The sequence below is a fragment of the Ranitomeya imitator genome, chromosome 5, assembly GCF_032444005.1.
Source record: "Ranitomeya imitator isolate aRanImi1 chromosome 5, aRanImi1.pri, whole genome shotgun sequence".
NCBI classification, from domain to species: Eukaryota; Metazoa; Chordata; class Amphibia; order Anura; family Dendrobatidae; genus Ranitomeya; species Ranitomeya imitator.
This window is the reverse complement of record NC_091286.1, coordinates 436175489-436196771: the sequence shown is the minus strand read 5'-3', so window position 1 is coordinate 436196771 and position 21283 is coordinate 436175489. Positions and strand designations below refer to the sequence as shown.

The window sequence follows — 21283 nt, the reverse complement described above, 5'->3', positions numbered from 1 at the left end:
AATCCTCTACTCGCAACTACAGCAACCTCATACCCATTCATCCAGCCCCCACTCCCCGAATTTCCCTATCTGGAGCACTATGGAACGCACGCTCTGTCTGCAATAAACTTTCATTTATCCATGACCTCTTTATCAATAACAAACTCTCCTTCCTCGGCATCACTGAAACCTGGCTCACCCCTTCTGACACAGCCTCCCCTGCGGCACTCTCTTACGGTGGCTTCCACCTTTCTCACACACCCCGCCCCAGCAGCAAGCATGGCGGAGGAGTTGGTTTACTCCTCTCAGATAACTGCTCCTTCACCCCAATCCCACTGCCACCCTCTGTTACCCTCCCTTCCTTTGAGGTGCACTCTGTGCGCATCTACTCCCCCTCCAACCTCCAACTGGCTGTCATCTACCGTCCCCCAGGGCCAGCCACCACCTTCTTTGACCACTTCACCACCTGGCTACTCCATTTCCTCGCCGCTGACATCCCCACTATCATCATGGGCGACTTCAACATCTCCATTGACACTTCCCTCTCAGTTGCCACTAAACTTCTATCTCTCACTTCCTCCTTTGGCCTCACTCAATGGTCTTCTACAGCCACCCACAAAGATGGTCACACACTGGACCTCATTTTCACCCGCCTCTGCTCCCTATCTAACCTCTCAAACTCACCTCTTCCTCTTTCTGACCACAACCTACTCACATTCTCTTCCCTTTCCACTCCTTGTCTACAACCCCCACCCCACAAACTCTCACACCCTCGCAGAAATCTTAAACACCTTGATCTTCACTCACTCTCTGAATCCCTCCTCCCTCTCACAGACATAAGCTCCCTACACAATGTGGATGATGCTGCCGCTCTATATAACACCACAATAGCTGCAGCTTTGGAATCTCTTGCCCCTCTCACACATACCAAAGCTCGCAAAATCAACAGACAACCCTGGCACACCAGCATGACCAAAGAACTGAGGCGAGCTTCCAGAGCTGCTGAGCGCAGATGGAAAAGATCCCACTCCAACGAGCACTTCATCGCATTCAAACAGTCCCTCACTACTTTCAAAACAACGCTCGCCACAGCAAAACAAACCTACTTCTTATCTCTCATATCCTCCCTGTCTCACAACCCCAAACAGTTATTCAACACCTTCAACTCTCTCCTCCGTCCCCCAGCACCTCCTCCCTCCCCACTCATCTCAGCTGAAGACTTTGCATCATTTTTCAAGCAGAAAATTGAGAACATCAGAGACAGTTTTAGTAAACAACCCCCAGAACCCTTCCTCCCAACTATCCAGCCCTCCACCCCCAAAACCAACTTCTCCACCATTACAGAAGACGGACTCTCCACTCTACTCTCAAGATCGCATCTCACCACCTGTGCACTTGACCCACTCCCATCCCACTTCATCCCAAACCTCACCACAGTCTTCATCCCAACCCTAACCCATCTCTTCAACCTATCACTAACAACTGGCATTTTCCCCTCAAGCTTTAAACATGCCTCAATCACACCTATCCTCAAAAAGCCCTCTCTTGACCCATCCTCTGTATCTAGCGATCGCCCTATATCACTTCTCCCCTTTGCCTCAAAACTACTGGAACAACATGTCCATCTTGAACTGTCCTCCCATCTATCTTCCTGCTCCTTCTTCGACTGCTTTCAATCAGGCTTCCGGTCACACCACTCCACTGAAACTGCCCTAACTAAGGTCATCAATGACCTATTAACCGCCAAGAGCAAGCGACACTACTCTATCCTCCTCCTCCTGGACCTGTCCTCTGCCTTTGACACAGTGGACCATTCCCTGCTGCTGCAGACCCTCTCATCCCTTGGAATCACAGAATTGGCCCTATCCTGGATCTCATCATACCTAACTGACCGTACATTCAGCGTCTCCCACTCACACACCACCTGCTCACCTCGCCCCCTATCTGTCGGAATCCCGCAAGGTTCAGTTCTAGGACCCCTGCTCTTCTCCATTTACACCTTTGGCCTGGGACAGCTCATAGAATCTCACGGCTTTCAGTATCATCTCTACGCTGATGACACACAGATCTACATCTCTGGACCAGATATCACCTCCCTACTAACCAGAATCCCTCAATGTCTGTCTGCTATTTCATCCTTCTTCTCCACTAGATTTCTAAAACTTAACATGGACAAAACAGAATTCATCATCTTTCCCCCATCTCACACGACCTCCCCAACGAACCTATCCATTACAGTAAACGGCTGCCCGCTCTCCCCAGTCCCACAAGCCCGCTGTCTTGGGGTAATCCTTGACACTGATCTCTCCTTTAAACCACATATCCAAACCCTTTCCACTTCCTGCCACCTCCAACTCAAAAATATTTCACGGATCCGCACATTCCTAAACCAAGAATCTGCAAAGACCCTAGTCCATGCCCTCATCATCTCACGCCTTGACTACTGTAACCTCCTGCTCTGTGGCCTCCCCTCTAACACTCTTGCACCCCTCCAATCTATTCTAAACTCTGCTGCCCGACTAATCCACCTGTCCCCCCGCTATTCCCCGGCCTCTCCCCTCTGTCAATCCCTGCACTGGCTCCCCATCACCCAGAGACTCCAGTACAAAAGCCTAACCATGACATACAAAGCCATCCACAACCTGTCTCCTCCATACATCTGTGACCTCGTCTCCCGGTACTTTCCTGCACGCAACCTCCGATCCTCATAAGATCTCCTTCTCTACTCCCCTATTATCTCCTCTTCGCACAATCGCATACAAGATTTCTCTCGTGCATCCCCCCTACTCTGGAACTCTCTACCACAACATATCAGACTCTCGCCTACCATCGAAACCTTCAAAAAGAATCTGAAGACCCACCTCTTCCGACAAGCCTACAACCTGCAATAACCACCGATTGACCAAACCGCTGCACGGCCAGCTCTACCCTCACCTACTGTATCCTCACCCATCCCTTGTAGATTGTGAGCCCTCGCGGGCAGGGTCCTCTCTCCTCCTGTACCAGTTGTGACTTGTATTGTTCAAGATTATTGTACTTGTTTTATTATGTATACCCCTCCTCACATGTAAAGCGCCATGGAATAAATGGCGCTATAATAATAAATAATAATAATAAATAATAATAATAATAATAATACTGTAAACGCATGGGAAACTGCTGCGAACCCGCAGCTGCGGAAACACTGCGGATCTGCAGCAAAATCCGCAGCGTGTGAACATAGCAAAAAAACAGTGGAATTGCACTTTTTTTTGTAATTTCACTGTACTTTTTTCCCGTTTTCCAGTACACGATATGTTAAGGCTATGTTCACTAAATGCTAAAACAGACCTACCATTATGATCCTCCTGGTCGTTTTATTTAGGTGGTGAAAAAAAATATAATGTTTGGTTAAAAAAAATAAGCAGCCATTTTCTGAGACTTGTAGCATCTTCATTTTTCATGATTTGGGGCTGGTGGAGGGCTTATTTTTTGTGTACTGCGCTGACATTTTTATTGATACCATTTTGGTCTGGATACCATCTTTTGATTGCCCGTTATTGCATTTTGTTGCAATGTAGTGGATAACAATAAAACGTGATTCTGAAGTTTTGATTTTTTTTCTCATTACACCGTTTAGCAAAAAGGCTAATTCCTTTTCTACATTGATAGATCGGGCGATTCTGAACATGGCGATATCAAATGTGTATATTTGATTTTTTTTTATTGTTGTATTTTGACTGTGTCAAAAGAGGGGTGATTTGAAATTTCACATTTTTTTAATTTTTTGTACTTTTAAAAACTTTTTTTTAACTTTTCGCATGCTTCAATAGTCTCCATGGGAGACTAGAAACTGCACTAATTCGATCACCTCTGCTAAACACAGGCGATGATCAGATCTCATGTGTTTAGCAGAAATGCTCACTTTCGGCGCTCATAGCAATCTGGCCAGGTCTGCTGGAGACTTCTGGTTGCTATGCCAACCCATTGGTGACATTCGATCATGTGACCGATGGGTGGGATTAATGACACACGGTGCGGGCTCCGATGCTGAAGGGGGAACAGGGCGAGTTCGACATTGGCATACTATTTCACTCAATGTCAGAAAGAGGTTAAAAATAGGAGGGGCTTCACATATTTTTTTAAAATTATCTATATATATAAGAGGCATCGTCATTACTCGCTAATCCTGCCCCCTGCACAGTAGCTCCGCCCACCACCACATCACCAAACATTCCCGCCTCCACCACATTACCACACACAATCTCTCCCCCACTACATCACCACACACAATCCCCCCACCACATCACCACACATAATCCTGCCCGCCCACCACATCACCACACATAATCCCACCCCCCACCACATCACCGCACATAATCCCGCCCCCACCACATCACCACACACAATCCTGCCCCCAAAACATCACCACACACAATACCGCCCCCCCACCACATCACCACACATAATCCCGCCCCCCACCAGATTACCACACATAATCCTGCCCCCCACATTACCACACATAATCCCGCCCCCCAACACTTCACCACACATAATCCCACCCCCCACCCCATTACCACACATAATTCCGCCCCCCCACCACATCACCACACATAATCCCGCCCCCACCACATCACCACACATAATCCCACCCCCCACCACATTACCATAGATAATCCCACCCCCACCACATCACCACACATAATCCTGCCCCCCACCACATTAACACACATAATCCCGCCCCCCCACCACATTACCACACATAATCCCGCCCCTCAAAACATCACCACACATAATCCCGCCACCCCACCCCATTACCACACATAATCCTGCCCCACCACTTTATCATACATAATCCCGCCCCCCACCACATCACCACACATACATCAACACACAATCCCGCCCCCACCACCATACATAATCCCGCCCCCACCACATCATCACACATAATCCAGCCCCCCCACCACATCACCACACATAATTACCCACACCCCACCCCATTACCGCACATAATCCCGCCCCCCACCACATTACCACAGATAATCCCGCCCCCCACCACATTACCACACATAATCCCCCCACATTACCATACGAGGCTCCGTCCCCACTCATTACCACACGAGGCTCAGTCCCCACACATTACCACACGAGGCTCAGTCTCCACACATTACCACACGAGGCTCAGTCCCCACACATTACCACACGAGGCTCAGTCCCCACACATTACCACACAAGGCTCCATCCCCACACATTATCACACGAGGCTCCATCCCCACACATTACCACACGAGGCTCCATCCCTACACATTATCACATGAGGCTCTGTCCACACACATTACCGCACGAGGCTCCATCCCCGCACATTACCACATGAGGCTCCGTCCTCACACATGTGATTGTGTTTGCAGAGAAATTTTATCTTAATTTACGTTTCGTTATGAAATTTGTTTAGATGCTTGAATGAATAAAAAACGCACATCTTACTGAATCCAGTTTGTTTTTGATTTTACACTGTGAATAAAATGTATTATTAGTATTATTCAGATTTTTAATTATTATTATTGTTATTAACTTCATTTTAAGTTAATTTACCACCTGCGTAAGCGCTATTGAATGTTGTCATTATTTACTTTAGTTTAATCACCAGCATCGTTAATTAGATAGCAATGAGCGTGCCGAGCGTTAGCTGGCTGGAAACAGCTAGTTTATCTATATATTGCTAAAAACAACAGGGAAATATAGTGAGAGATGGCTGGTGTTTTTTCTTCTCTTTTCTTTTATTTTGCCTTACATACAAGTTAGGCTACTTTCACACTTGCGTCGGTACGGGTCCGTCGCTATGCGTCAGGCCGACGTACCGACGCACGTTGTGAAATTTGTGCATGACGTGGGCAGCGGATGCAGTTTTTCAACGCATCCGCTGCCCATTCTGACGTCCGGGGGAGTGGGTGGAGTTTCGGCCGCGCATGCGCGGTAGAAAATGGCAGACGTGATGAACAAAAAAAGTTACATTGAATGTTTACTTGTGACAACGGATCCATCTCACGACGGACGCGACGTGTGGCCATCCGTCGCGATCCGTCGCTAATACAAGTCTATGGGTAAAAAATGCATCCTGCGAGCACATTTGCAGGATCCGTTTTTTGCCCAAAACGACGGATTGCGACAGATTGCAAAAGACGCAAGTGTGAAAGTAGCCTTATACAGGAAATAATGTTTCCTAGGGTTATTTCCTGTAAACTCCATTTTATCTTTGGTCTTATATGTTTTAGTGTCAGTCCATAAGAGTGACGTAATACTCTAACAACATTATTCCCAGCAGCGACCTGAAAGTCAGAGATGCATTCAGCCATCTTTCCATGCTGGTCCTATTCCATTTCAGCAGTGCTTCCATTCATTTCAATGGTTTTCCTTGCCTCCCAGACATACTGGTAGGGTCTGCTGAAAAAATGCTTGTTTCCCATTGACTTCCATTATACTAGCTACTTGAGTCAAGCAACCGAGCATTACGATTTTCTTGATTTTTAAGTAACGAGCACCTGAGCTTTTTATTGCTCCACTAGTCTTAGTCATACATGTGGAATAAATACATATGGAAGAAATACATGTCCACAGTGAGAAATGATAAAACCAACTTGAACTTAACAAAAATTAGCTCATTAGGAGCTAATTACTTTGATTTCTAATTTCTCCACAAAGAAAAAGCAACATTTAAATAAAAGAACAATAAGTATAACAACATTTTATCATACTCTGCAGCCACTATTACATCACGTGTCCAGTTCAACATAAAAAAATGGTGAAAGTTCCTCTTTAATACCAGTCCATTTTTATTTTATTCTTCTAATATTCTTTTCTTTTTTTCAGGAGATATTCGGATATAAATCAGAGAGATGGAGAAATATTTTGTGTATACTTGGTTACATATTTTCTTTAGGGTTCCTGAAATTGCTCTTTTATTGGAAGCCAGAGCTGGATGTTTGGTGCCACTGTGTTCCTTGTAACTTAGCAAACGCTGATACAGTTTTGCTACAAACTGTAAGTACATCATTTTATCATTTATCAAATTAGAATAAGTAGTTAAACGTTCTTATTACTCTATTCTGAACAAAGAAATAATGTCCAGATTAACTTTTTTGTGATTTGTGTAGATTTCTGCCTAAGGCTGCTGCAAATTAATTCCTTACAATTTTGTCTCTTTCCATATCTATATATTCTACAATATCTCTGCAGGGAGAATTTAAAGACTACATAAAGAAGTCAGTAATCCAGGTTAATCTTCATAAAACAATGAAAACTGGGTCTTTCGTTATTGCTGATGAAAATTCATACATATGCAAATCTATAATGGAGCCAGAAGGCAAAGTAAGTTTTGCCCTGTCAAAATATTAATGGTGATTTCATTGGTAGGGAGGGGGTTATTTAGAACTGAAGGTGCACTTTGACTCTGACCATAAAAAGAAAAGAATAGGGGTGGAGGTCAGTTGCTGGAAAAAAATTTAAAGTCTCTAAATTATTCAGCACAGGTTTTGGACCTAACTGATACCGTGTTCAAAGCTATTAGGCAAATTTGTTTTAAGTGTCATAAAGATGTAATTTTTCATTTTTCAAATAAACTCATGATGGTATTGGGCTCTTTGGATCACTGAAATCAATCTCAAACACCTGTGATAATTAGTTTTCCAGGTGAGCCCATTTAAGGGAAAATTACTTAAGAGGGACAGTCTATATTATTAAGCAGGCCACAGGTTAAAAGCATTAAGAAAAAATATATATCTCCGTTACATGAAAGCATCAACAAGTGCAATGCCTTGGACAAGAGAAGAAAATATTAGATATTTCCCAAAAACGTAAGCGTGATCATTGTTCTGTGTTAAAAGATTTGTTGCTAATTTAGAGTACAGATGGGTCTGTGAAGATAACTGCATAATAAGGAAGGTTTCAGACAGACAAATTCATTGGATTATGATCGACCAGCTACTAAAATAACATAAAAAAAATCAAAGAGGTATTTGATGCTCCTAGTGCCTCTGAAGTAGTGATGAGCGAATTTGTTCGAAAAACGATTGCCAAACATAAATTTGGAACGAATATTACACATTCGGATTAGTGATCGGAAGCACGAGCAAAATTTTATATAAAATCGGAAAAAATCGGTAACATGCGGTAAAAAGTTTGGGAAAATATTTATGTTGTCACAAAAGTATTTTCAGCTGTTTAGCAACGATAATGAGCATTTGGCACGTACTTTATGAGGGAAGTGGGTTTGCAGAGCTCAGAGGTGAGGCATTCTTGTAAACAGTCATTTTTTCCCCCTAACTTTATGTGTGCAGCTAGTCAATCAGGGTGCAGGAAACACTCACAATGTCCTGACACTACAGCTTGTGTCATTGGCTGCTGAAATCACTTGTCCCTTTCCATATAAATAGTGGACACCTTGTTTTAGCACCATTTTGACACTGTAACAGCGCAGAGAGGCTGCTCCTGACGCTGGCACTGTTAACAGCAAGATTTTAGCTAGTTAGCTAGGCGGTTGTATATCAGTCAGATAGTGTAGATAGCTAGGGTCCAGTGTGACTGTTAAATTTACCTTCCAGCATTTTTTGGGGCTATTACTGAGGTCCACAGACAAAGTCAGCAGGGCACATGTCCTACATGTATGTTGTGCACTGTTTCTATTGTGCTCCATGCAGGAGTATAGCATTCTAAAAAATATTTTTTCACTAGCTAAATGTGAAAAAGCCTGCTGTATGCCACCTTGTCATTTAGTGGTGATTAGTGTTGAGCATTCCGATACCGCAAGTATCAGGTATCGGCCGATATTTGCGGTATCGGAATTCTGATACTGAGTTCCGATACTTTCAGTATATCGGAAACCGGAATCGGAAATTCCTATCATGCAAACTCCTGGTTTTATTTAAATCAGCCAATGAGGAATGATTTAAAGTGTGGGCACATCCTGTTCAGCATGGTGGGCATGAAACTACTGGCATGGCTGTGATTGGCTGCTGAAATGATGTCACGACGCCCTATAAAAGTCGCCGCCGCTATTTTGGGATCACTCTGCTGTGAATTCAGTTAGGACAGGACACTGTGTTCTGACTGAGGGCCAGTTTAGAGATAGCGATTTGCTTCATTGTGCTTAACCCAGGCTAATTTTGCAACCGCTGTGTGTTCACCTTGCTTTTGCCTTGCAGCGCTGTTCACAGCTGTCTGCAAGGTCTGTATGTGTGAGTGCAGCTCACTCTGTTGTTTGTCCATAGCCACAGCCGGTTGTGGTCAGCTCAGGGTGCTTCACTGCCTCATACTGCTAAATCCATTGTCCTTTTTTGCAATTAGTGCAGCCTGCTGCACATTTTTTCAAATATATCCTATATTAGTGGCTTTCCATCTGTATCCTGCTAGATTGTGGAAAAACACTATATAGGATTAGATAGAGGAGCTTTGTTTGGCCTTGCAGCGCCACTCGCGGCTGTCTGCACGGTCTGTGTGAGTTCAGCTCACTCTGTAGTCTGTCTGCAGCCACAGCCGGTTGTGTTCAGCTCAGAGTGCGTCACTGCCTCATACTGCTGAATCCATTGTCCTAAATTGCTATTAGTGCAGCCAGCTGCACCTTTTTTCAATAATATCCTATTAGTGAATTTCCATCTGTTTCCCACTCGATTGTGGAAAAACGCTATATAGGATTAGATAGAGGAGCTTTTCTTGGCCTTGCAGCGCTGTTCGCGGCTGTCTGCACGGTCTGTGTGTGAGTGCAGCTCGCTTTGTAGTCTGTCCGCAGCCACAGCCGGTTGTGCTCAGCTCAGGGTGTGTCACTGCCTCATACAGCTGAATCCATTGTTCTAAATTGCACTTAGTGCTGCAGCCAGCTGCACATTTTTCCTAAAATATCCTATTAGTGTCTTTCCATCCGTATCCCACTAGATTGTGGAAAAACACTATATACGATTAGATAGAGGAGCTTTTCTTGGCCTTGCAGTGCCGTTCACGGCTGTCTGCACGGTCCGTGTGTGAGTACTGCGCTCACTCTGTAGTGTCTGTTCTGCGAAACAAATCCAAAGTTCACCAAACACTCCACTTTACTGTTGTGTAGGCCACATAAGCTCATAATAAAGTCTAGTCCACACTTCATAAAATAAGTGTTTCTTATACCTGTTAGCAGCTGTTCAGGAATAAGCACACTAAGCCGTTAGTACTTTTCTGCCTATCTTTATCAGTCTATCACGATGAAGAAGGCAGGGAGTAAGGCACATGGGTGTGAGTGTGGAGCAGGGAGAGGACGTGGGGATTCTGTGCCTGCTGCGGGCATCGGTGACTCATCATCCCCCAGTTTTAGCAGGGAGCAGACCTTCATGCGCAGCTTTGTAGGAGCTCGACATACCCCGCTGCTGCGGGACGAACAAATTGAAGCCGTTGTCGGATGGATGGCAGCTAACGCATCGACTTCAATTAGTGCCACATCCTCTCAGGCACAGAGCACTGAAGAGCAACCATCTGTCTCTTCACCACCTGCCAAATTGCCCAGGCAGTCAGAGAGCCCAGGACAGGAGCCATCTCTACTTCTGTTCTCTAAATCTCTTGGCTTGGAAACAGGGGGCCAGCCAAGCAGCATTAGAGAAATCAGAAGAAGAGGCTGTATACAGTGATGCCCAACAGCTTTGTCTCTCAGAATCAGAAGAGGTGGGTGGTACAGTGCCTCTGGTAACCACTTCTCAGTATGCATCTGATGATGAGACTCAGGTGCCAGTTTCTGGTGCGTACTGTGCTGCCGAGACTACCCAGGAGAAGCAGTTGGTGGAAGAGGGATGCATAGATGATGAGGTCCTCGACCCAACATGGAGTGAGGAACAGGAAGGTGGTGGGAGCAGCTCTGAGGAAGAGATTCCCCGAATGGCCGGGAGAGGGAGGGGGAAGACTGCGGTGCCTGTAGCCTCCACTTCGGCACCCATTAAGAGCATGCCTCTTCCAAAAGCCAAAGCGGGCGCTCCCAAGGCTTGCAGTGCCTGGTCCTTTTTTGACACAGTTGCACATGACATTTGCTTTGTCAAATGCAAGCTGTGTCGTCAGAAAATCAAACGAGGTAGAAATGTCAGCAACCACAATACCTCAAACATGTGGAAACATGTGCGGACCAAGCACGCGGAGGAGTTACAAAAACACAGCACCTACCACCTCTTCAGCTCGTGTTGTTGCCTCTTCCTCCAGCTCACACACTGCTGGTTCAGCTTCATCACAGGATCGCCATGGAAGATCCTCTGGCACTGTTGTCCAGAGACCCAGTGTAATTCCACCCACAGCACCACGTTCCCAGTCATCCTCACACTCCCAGCCCAGTCTAGAGCCATCAGTAGCACAGGTATGGGAGAAAAGATGGCCATTCTCTGCAAACCACCCACGAGCACAGGCTCTGAATGCAGGCATTGCAAAACTTCTGTCACTTGAAATGCTCTCATTCAGGCTGGTGGAGACTCACAGCTTCCGTAACTTGATGGCATTGGCAGTCCCACAATACAATGTGCCCAGCCGCTTTTATTTCAGCAGGCAAGCCGTCCCTGCCCTGCAAAAGCATGTGAAGGGGAAACATCAAACATGCGCTACTAAATGCCGTTAGTAGCATGGTCCACCTCACGACCGATGCGTGGACCAGTCACCATGGACAGGGACGATACCTTTCTCTCACTGCTCATTGGGTCAATGTTGTGGAGCCTGGTACACACATGGCGAGTGGCGCTGTACGTGTACTGCCAACGCCAAGGATTGCAGGAAACCAGTCTGTGCACATTGACTCCTCCTCATACTTCAGTTCCTCAGAATCATCGCTGCAGGAGCCGCCACGGTCTACCTCCACCTTGACCCGTGAATGCTTACCTGTTACAACCAATATGAGCACAGCTGTGGCCAAACGTCAACAGGCCGTTCTTAAATTAATTTCTTTGGGGAATTGAAGCCACACAGCGCAGGAGCTCTGGAATGCCATCCATCAGGAGATGGTTTGCGCCAGCGAATCTCCAGCCAGGCATGGTAGTGTGTGACAATGGCCGAAATTTGGTGGCAGCTCTGGCCCTTGGCAACCTCACTCACACCCCATGTCTGGCACATGTGCTTAACTTGGTTGTGCAGAGTTTTCTGAGGGACTATCCGGATCTTGATGCACTGCTGCACAAGGTCCGCCTTGAGTGTGCTCACTTGCGGCGTTCCAGCATGGCCAGATCACGCATTGCAACTCTGCAGCGCCGATTCCATCTTCCGGAACATCGCATCATATGTGACCTCCCCACCAGGTGGAATTCCACGTTACATATGTTGGAGTGGTTGTGTGAGCAGCTGCCAGCAGTAATGGAGTACCAGCTGCATCAGGCGCAAAAAAGTCGCAGTGCGCGCCGTTCAGACTTCACACCCATGAGTGGGTCACTATGAAGGACATCTGCCAGGTTTTGCGGGTCTTTGATGAATCCACGCGGATGGCGAGTGCAGATGATGCACTAGTCAGCATGACTGTCCCCTTTATCTGCCTGCTTGAAAGGACACTGCAAACGCTAAGGGATGAGGTGGTGGAAGAGGTTGAGGATGAGGAGTCAGAAATGCCATTGGCTTCTGGACAGTCTGCGCGACGTGGCTCCTCACAAAGGACTAGGCAGGGGACCTTTTGTGAGGAGGATATGGAGGAGGAAGACATCTTTCCAGAGGAGGGAGTTACACAAATCTCCAGTAGTCAGTATGTAGAGCGAGGGTGGGGTGACACAGAGCAGGTAGACATCATGCCTCAAGCAGGGGGCAGCGTTTCTTGGCCAGTTGGCAGTCTGCAGCACATGGTTGATTTCATGCTGTAGTGCCTGAGAAACAACTGCCGCATCGCCCACATTCTTACCACGTCTGATTATTGGGTGTACACCCTCCTCAATCCGCGCTGCAGGGACAATTTACAAACCCTCATACCACCGTTGTAGCGGGAGCGTAAAATGCGGCTGTACCAAGACACACTGGTGCAGTCCATCATCTTCTCCAGTCCAATCAAGAGAAGTGCTGCGCCTGCTACTGCTAGTGCTTTACAAAGCAGCTCTGTGCGTAGAGGCAGTGGAGGAATCTCTGCACAAAGAGGGAGCAGAAGAAGTGCCTCAGCATAAGTCAAGACCAGTCTGTTCCAACAGTGGCAATGTTTTGTGTGCCCGTCACAATTGTCCACACCATCACTGACGGATCCAGTCAGCAGGAGGCCACGTTTCCATCAGATGGTGACAGACTACATGTCTTGCCCTCTCAGCGTACTCCCAGACGGCTCTTCCCCCTTCAAGTTTTGGGTCTCTAAGCTGGATACATGGCCAGAGCTTAGCCAGTATGCATTGGAGGTGCTGGCTTGCCCTGCTGCCAGTGTATTATAGGAACGTGTCTTTAGTGCTGCAGGTGGTGTACTAACAGACCGTCGCATGTGACTATCCTCCGATAACTTTGACCAGCTTACTTTCTTGAAAATGAACAAGGCCTGGATCTCACAGGAATTTACCACTCCTCTTACCGATTAAATAATTTGTTGCCAACAGTATCCAGGTCTCCTGCTGTGTTCATGTTTCAACCACCTGAACTTTAATCCCTGGGCTCCAACACCGCCTGTTGCTGCCCAGAAGTGTCTGCTGCACAGACAACACATGACCCAGCATTATTGGGTTTCAGTAATGTCCACTGATCCCCTGCTGTGTATCCGGCAACGTGTACAGCGAACGACATGCTGGCACTACAACAGCAATTAAAGGGAACCTGTCCCCCCCAGGCGTTTGTAACTGAAAGAGCCACCTTGTGCAGCAGTAATGCTGCACAAGGAACAGGTGGCTCTTTTAGTTATGCTTCTTGCACACGCTGCACTTAACACTTATTAAATGTGTCCCCTCTTACCATAAAACCATCCCGTGGGTGGGACTTACAGGGACTAACAGGCACAGTTAGCATGACACCAAATGATGTTAGAAGATGGGCAGCGCTAACTGCGCATGGCCAAGGTTTAAGTTAACAGCGCGGGCTCCGTGACCGATTCAAGCAACACTGATGAGGCGGCGACCGGCGGCATGGGGGTATGAATGCCGGCTGTGCTTCGTCTCATCACGACGGAAAGTACCACCTCTGGGACGGTATCACGGTATCAGGGGACACATTTTATAAGTGTTTAGTTCACCGTGTGCAAGGAGCATAATTAAAAGAACCACCTTTTCCTTGTGCACCATTAGTGCTGCACAAGTTGGCTCTTTCAGTTGCTAACTCATGGGGGGGTTAAAGGTTCACTTTCAACTTGATCTAATTAGGCCTCGGCCTACACTCTGCTCCTCCTGCTGTCCCTGGGCTCTAACACCACCAGTTGGTGCCTGGAAGTGCTGGCTGCACAGTTAACACTTGCTGCCGTGTTATTGGGTTTCAGTAACGTCAGCTGATTCCCAGCTTTGTATCTGACAATACCTCATATCTGCTCCTCCTGCTGTCCCTGGGCTCTAACACCGCCAGTTTGTGCCTGGAAGTGCTGTCCGCACAGTCAACAGTCGCTCCTCTGTTATTGGAGTTCAGTAACACCAGCTGTTCCCCTGCTGTGTGTGCGGCAATGCCTCATATCTGCTCCTCCTGCTGTCCCTGGGCTCCAACACTGCTGGTTGCTGCCCGGAAGTGCTGTTTGCACAGAGCCAAACACCTCGCCAATGTGTTAGTGGGGTTCAGTAACGCCTGCTGCTCCCCTGCTGTGTATCCGTCAATGTGCCATGCGACCGCCACGCTCTCAAATTTATGGAGGAAGTTGCTGTGGTCAGATGAGACCAAAGTTGATCTTTTTTGCCATGAAGGTAAACATCGCCAAACTAACATAGCTCATCACTCCAAGAACACCAAGCCCACATTGAAAAATGGTGGTGTCAGCATCATGCTGTGGGAATGTTTTGCGGCAGTAGGGACAGTAAAAATAGTCCAAGTTGAATGGAAGATGTATCTTAAGAAATACAGGGATATTCTTGAGCAAAACCTTTTTAAGTTTATCAGTGATTTGTGACTAGGGCGGAGGTTCACCTTCCAACAAGACAATGACCCAAAGCATACTGCTAGAGCAATAATTAAGTGGTTTAATTGGAAACATGTATGTGTTTTACAATGGACTAGTCAAAGCCCAGACCTTAATTCCATTGGTAATCTGTGGTCAGACACGAAGATAGATGGTCTTCTCTGGTGAGCAGCAAACTTGAAAGAGCTGTAGCAGTTTTTCCTTGAGGAATGGCAAAAATCCAAGTGAGAAGAAGGAGAAAGCGCATAAAGACTTATCCAAAGCGACTTGGAGTTGTAATTTCTGCAAAAGGATGTACTATCATGTACTGACTTTATGGGGGTGAATAGTTATGCATACTGAAGTTTTCAGTTGTTTTTACATAATTGTTGTTGTCTTCACATTGAAAACAAAACCAAATGTTCACACTTGTAGACATTTTCTTTAAATGAACTGATGCAAATCCTCAAAAGAAACCAGTGAAATTGGAAGTTGTGAGGTAGCAAAACACAAAAAAAGCCACTATATGGACAGCAAGGTCCTTTCTCTCTACTATCGAGTATAAGCTCTTTTGGTGATCAGGATCCTCTTGCTCTGCTGTAGAGTGAATACATCTTAAAGAGAACCTGTCAGCAGTTTTGGCCGATATAAGATACGGTCACTGCCTTTTAGGGCTTATCTACAACATTCCATTATGCTGTAGATAAGCCCCCAGTCCGACCTGAAAGATAAGAAAAATACTTTTTATTATACCCACCTGGGGGGCGGTCCAGTGCAGTGCAGTCCGGTCCGATGGGTGGCGCAGGTCAAGGTCCGGCACCTCCCATCTTCTTGCAATGCCACCCTCCTGTTGCTTCATCGCGCCCTGGCATCGCGCTCCTGCACAGGCATACTTATCTGCCCTGTTGAGGGCAGAGTAAAGTACTGCAGTGTGCAGGCGCTGGGAAAGGTCAGGGAGGCCCAGCACCTGCGCACTGCAGTACTTTACTTTTCCCTCAACAGGGCAGATAAGTACAATTGTGCAGGAGTGCGATGCCAGGGAGCGATGAAGCAACAGGAGGGCGGTATCGCAAGAAGATGAGAGGCGCCAGAACCGGACCTGCAACACTCATCGGATTAGACTGAACCCGACCGCTCCCCCGGGTGAGTATAATAAAACGTATTTTTCTTATCTTTCAGTTCAGACTGAGGGCTTATCTACAGCATTAAAGAGTGCTGCAGATAAGCCCTGAAAAGCAGTGGCCGTATCTTATATCTGCCAAATCTGCTGACAGGTTCGCTTTAAACTCTGTGTGTGTATATAGCATTATTATCACAAGGACTATTGTTTGCATTATACTTATGCAATAGACTTAAAAATTGGCCACCATAGTAGGTGTATGTTTTCTGATGGAAAGAAATTGGTGTATCCTTGTGTAGTTTAGGCCATGGCTAAGACTATGCGCTGAGTTGTGAGAAAAACAAGGTAGTTATGAATGAAGAAGAACTGTAAAAAAAGAAACCTTCTGGTTCTGCAGTCCTATAGAAGGTACTGCTTTGCTGTCCTGATATCATGTGAAGCAGTTTAGCACATACTAAGCGTGGCTGTAAAATACCTAAAGAACTACCAGTGCAATAGCATTGTGATATGGTTACTTGTGGCCTAAAGTTAGTATGTCCTCAAGTTTAACCTGCAGAGTCTCTACTTGGATTTGTTGGTTTCTCTAACCCAAATGATACAAGCTCAGTTCCTATTCTCCTTTCATGTCTGCATTTAGAATAGTTTATGGATTGATAGGATAACCAACATTGATAGAGTGATATGAAACAGCCACATATGCTGTTTTAATTGTGATACATAAAAGTAATTGTATTATGCATTGCTTACTCATTTCCCTCATTTATACAATTAGGTAAGATATATAAAAGTGCAAAAAATACGATATGTCTGGATTCCCTCTGAGAGCAAGTTTATAAAAATTGGGTAAGTGAACTACAAATTAAATTTAATGGGGTTTCAGGGACTTTGTAGTTTTTCTATGGGGCTAAGCACTTATTGACAGGACATTGTTACCTATCTGCCTGTTCTGCTCTGTGATGATCTCTCCTGGCTCAGACCGGTCACAAACCTCTCTTGGCAGTGATTCTCCTTACTGTGCCATCACATTAACAGAACTGTTCCTTCTCTTTCGATCTGCTGATCAGGGAGCTGTCAGTCAATATGACATTAACAGTGACAGAAGAGAAGGAACTGCTCAATTGACCGGACATCACATGAAAGTAGGAGAATCATCATCAGGAGTGGTCCATGACTAGAGTTGAGCGACCTTGACCTTTTTAGAGTCGAGCCGGGTTTTGCGAAACCCGACTATGTCCAAAGTCGGGTCGAGTGAAATCGGCCGATTATGACGTAAAGTCGGGATCGACCGAAACACGAAACCCAATGCAAGTCAATGGGGCAGCATAGTCGGCAGTGAGTGGGGGCCAGGAAAACACCTAGAGTGCCCATTTTAATGTCAAAACCATCCATTCTTCTTAATGAAGCTTGTCAAGCGTAATTTACCTTAAAATAATTGGAAGGCATTTGAAATTGGGGGTCATTTGGCTAAAGTTGTGGGGGGTAGGGCTGGTTCAAGTAATTAGTGGGCCCAGTAAATCTGGACCACGTCACGGCAGTGGAGCAGGGAGAGGTAAGTATTTCAACTTTGCAAGTGCTGTGATCCTGAGCAAGCAGGGGGGGCCCACTCGTTGGCATTGGCACTGGCACAGGGCCCCTCAAAGTACAGCGGTGTGTTTGCACGGCGGGGGCGCCTCCCACCGGCAGCAACACTTTTGCGTACTATGAGAGGCCCTGTGCCAGTGACGTCGCCAACTAGTATTCCTCCCCCCACCTGATGAAGGAACCTGCACTTTCATCTGCACCTTCCTCTTTGTCCCCGTGTAAGGTGGTATGGTATGCGGGAAGAGCAACCTGACTTTCAGCAGGGTCACAATGTTGTTGTGTAGCGTGCACGGGGAATGTTGCGTTATGGGTCAATGTACCAGCAGACTCATCTATCACTGGCTGGGCAATGGGCACGATGAAGTGGAAACACAGATATAGGCCCAAAGAAGAAAGTGGGCTAAATGCAGTTCAAAATTGGTAACACAGGAATAACCAGGGGGCATTGCAGTGGAGGACAACTGGAATGAGAGGCTGACACAGAGAGTAGGGCCAAATCAGTAAGTAGTCGAAATGCAGTTCAAAATTGGCAACCGTAGTAAACAGGCGGCACAGCTTTGTTCAGTGGAGGAGAACAGCAAGGAGTGGCAGACACCGATAGTAGGCCCCAACCCAACTAGTAGGCCAAATGCAGTCTAACATTAACAACTACTTAACGAGAGGCTGAAAATGGAATTTCAGGACAGGAAACCAGGAGAACAGCAAGGAGTGGCAGACACCGATAGTAGGCCCCAAACCAACTAGTACGCCAAATGCAGTTGTTCCATTTAACCACAATTTAATGAGAGCCTGAAGATAGAAGCTCAGGAAAGGCAACCTGGGGAACACCTTGGAGTGTAACACACCATCTCTCTCCACCCCATACCCATTTTGTAGGCCTAATGCTGTGTACTTTTCTACAACTACTAAACGAGAGTCGGAAGACCGAAGCAATGGCAAGGAAACCTGGGGAACACCTTGGAGTGTAACACACCATCTCTCTCCACCCGATACCCATTTTGTAGGCCTAATGCAGTGTAGTTTTCTACAACTACTAAACGAGAGTCGGAAGATCGAAGCAATGGCGAGGAAACCTGGAGAACACCTTGGAGTGTAACACACCATCTCTCTCCACCCCATTCCCCATTTTTTAGGCCTAATGCAGCCTACTTTCCGACACCTACTAAACGAGAGCATGAAGATCGAAGCTCAGGAAAGGCAACCTGGGGAACACCTTGGAGTGTAACAACAACCTCTCTCTACACCACGGAAGGGCTGATTCTTAGGAAGGAAGGCTGTTGTAAATAAGCATTGCGCGCCCGAGGGTGATTATATTCTTATTCGGTATCTACTCACCCTCGGACGCGCCATGCTTCTTGATTTGTAATTAATGTTTATTTGCAATGTGCTTTTGACTTACTCAATTATTTTTTTAATTATTGATTTTATTAAATTAATAGTTTAACATCTTATTGGAAATAATTTAAAGGAGACGCGACAGGACAACACTCGGTGGATGCCATATCTGTGTTAACAACTCCAAAAAAACCTTTCAGTTAACTTCTTGCAGGAGAAAGTAATTGTAGCTGGTGGACCTTTTTAGTACAGTTCCAGATTTTTGTTGTGTGTTTGTTTTTAATGTTAAAATGTCTGCATTTGAGATCTCAACACGATCTTATTTTTTATAATCAAATTAATTTTTTAAATATTTTATTAGGTTGGTTCAAGGGGTACACGGGCCGCAGTAGACAGGTCAGTGGAGGCCTAGTGGAAGGAGTGACCGCAGACAGGCATCGAAGGCCTAAAATAATAACACATGGCTGTAGGCAATTTTAAATTGGTTCCAGGGTTACACGGGCAGCAGTGGTGTGGTCAGTGGAGGCCTAGTGGAAGGAGTGACCGCAGACAGGCATCGAAGGCCTAAAATATTAACACATGGCTGTAGGCAATTTTAAATTGGTTCCAGGGGTACTTGGGCAGCAGTGCCCTGGTCAGTGTAGTAGTAGTTGAAAGAATGTACCGCAGACAGGCATCGAAGGCCTAAAATAAAAAAATTGGGCTGGCTGTAGGCAATTTTAAATTGGTTCCAGGGTTACACGGGCAGCAGTGGTGTGGTCAGTGGAGGCCTAGTGGAAGGAGTGACCGCAGACAGGCATCGAAGGCCTAAAATAATAACACATGGCTGTAGGCAATTTTAAATTGGTTCCAGGGTTACACGGGCAGCAGTGGTGTGGTCAGTGGAGGCCTAGTGGAAGGAGTGACCGCAGACAGGCATCGAAGGCCTAAAATAATAACACATGGCTGTAGGCAATTTTAAATTGGTTCCAGGGTTACACGGGCAGCAGTGGTGTGGTCAGTGGAGGCCTAGTGGAAGGAGTGACCGCAGACAGGCATCGAAGGCCTAAAATAATAACACATGGCTGTAGGCAATTTTAAATTGGTTCCAGGGTTACACGGGCAGCAGTGGTGTGGTCAGTGGAGGCCTAGTGGAAGGAGTGACCGCAGACAGGCATCGAAGGCCTAAAATATTAACACATGGCTGTAGGCAATTTTAAATTGGTTCCAGGGGTACTTGGGCAGCAGTGCCCTGGTCAGTGTAGTAGTAGTTGAAAGAATGTACCGCAGACAGGCATCGAAGGCCTAAAATAAAAAAATTGGGCTGGCTGTAGGCAATTTTAAATTGGTTCCAGGGTTACACGGGCAGCAGTGGTGTGGTCAGTGGAGGCCTAGTGGAAGGAGTGACCGCAGACAGGCATCGAAGGCCTAAAATAATAACACATGGCTGTAGGCAATTTTAAATTGGTTCCAGGGTTACACGGGCAGCAGTGGTGTGGTCAGTGGAGGCCTAGTGGAAGGAGTGACCGCAGACAGGCATCGAAGGCCTAAAATATTAACACATGGCTGTAGGCAATTTTAAATTGGTTCCAGGGGTACTTGGGCAGCAGTGCCCTGGTCAGTGTAGTAGTAGTTGAAAGAATGTACCGCAGACAGGCATCGAAGGCCTAAAATAAAAAAATTGGGCTGGCTGTAGGCAATTTTAAATTGGTTCCAGGGTTACACGGGCAGCAGTGGTGTGGTCAGTGGAGGCCTAGTGGAAGGAGTGACCGCAGACAGGCATCGAAGGCCTAAAATAATAACACATGGCTGTAGGCAATTTTAAATTGGTTCCAGGGTTACACGGGCAGCAGTGGTGTGGTCAGTGGAGGCCTAGTGGAAGGAGTGACCGCAGACAGGCATCGAAGGCCTAAAATAATAACACATGGCTGTAGGCAATTTTAAATTGGTTCCAGGGTTACACGGGCAGCAGTGGTGTGGTCAGTGGAGGCCTAGTGGAAGGAGTGACCGCAGACAGGCATCGAAGGCCTAAAATATTAACACATGGCTGTAGGCAATTTTAAATTGGTTCCAGGGGTACTTGGCAGCAGTGCCCTGGTCAGTGTAGTAGTAGTTGAAAGAATGTACCGCAGACAGGCATCGAAGGCCTAAAATAAAAAAATTGGGCTGGCTGTAGGCAATTTTAAATTGGTTCCAGGGTTACACGGGCAGCAGTGGTGTGGTCAGTGGAGGCCTAGTGGAAGGAGTGACCGCAGACAGGCATCGAAGGCCTAAAATAATAACACATGGCTGTAGGCAATTTT

At 46.4% G+C, this 21283-nt stretch overlaps 1 protein-coding gene across 1 annotated transcript in view; it reads left to right on the top strand.

The window, feature by feature from the left end:
* Positions 1-21283, top strand: part of LOC138638116 (probable cation-transporting ATPase 13A4) — a 542444-nt gene that overhangs the window by 167693 nt on the left and 353468 nt on the right. The window contains exons 2-4 of the mRNA XM_069727138.1: positions 6826-6996; positions 7192-7323; positions 16858-16928. Coding sequence (XP_069583239.1) covers positions 6826-6996; positions 7192-7323; positions 16858-16928 — 374 coding nt within the window. The remainder of the gene's footprint in view (positions 1-6825; positions 6997-7191; positions 7324-16857; positions 16929-21283) is intronic.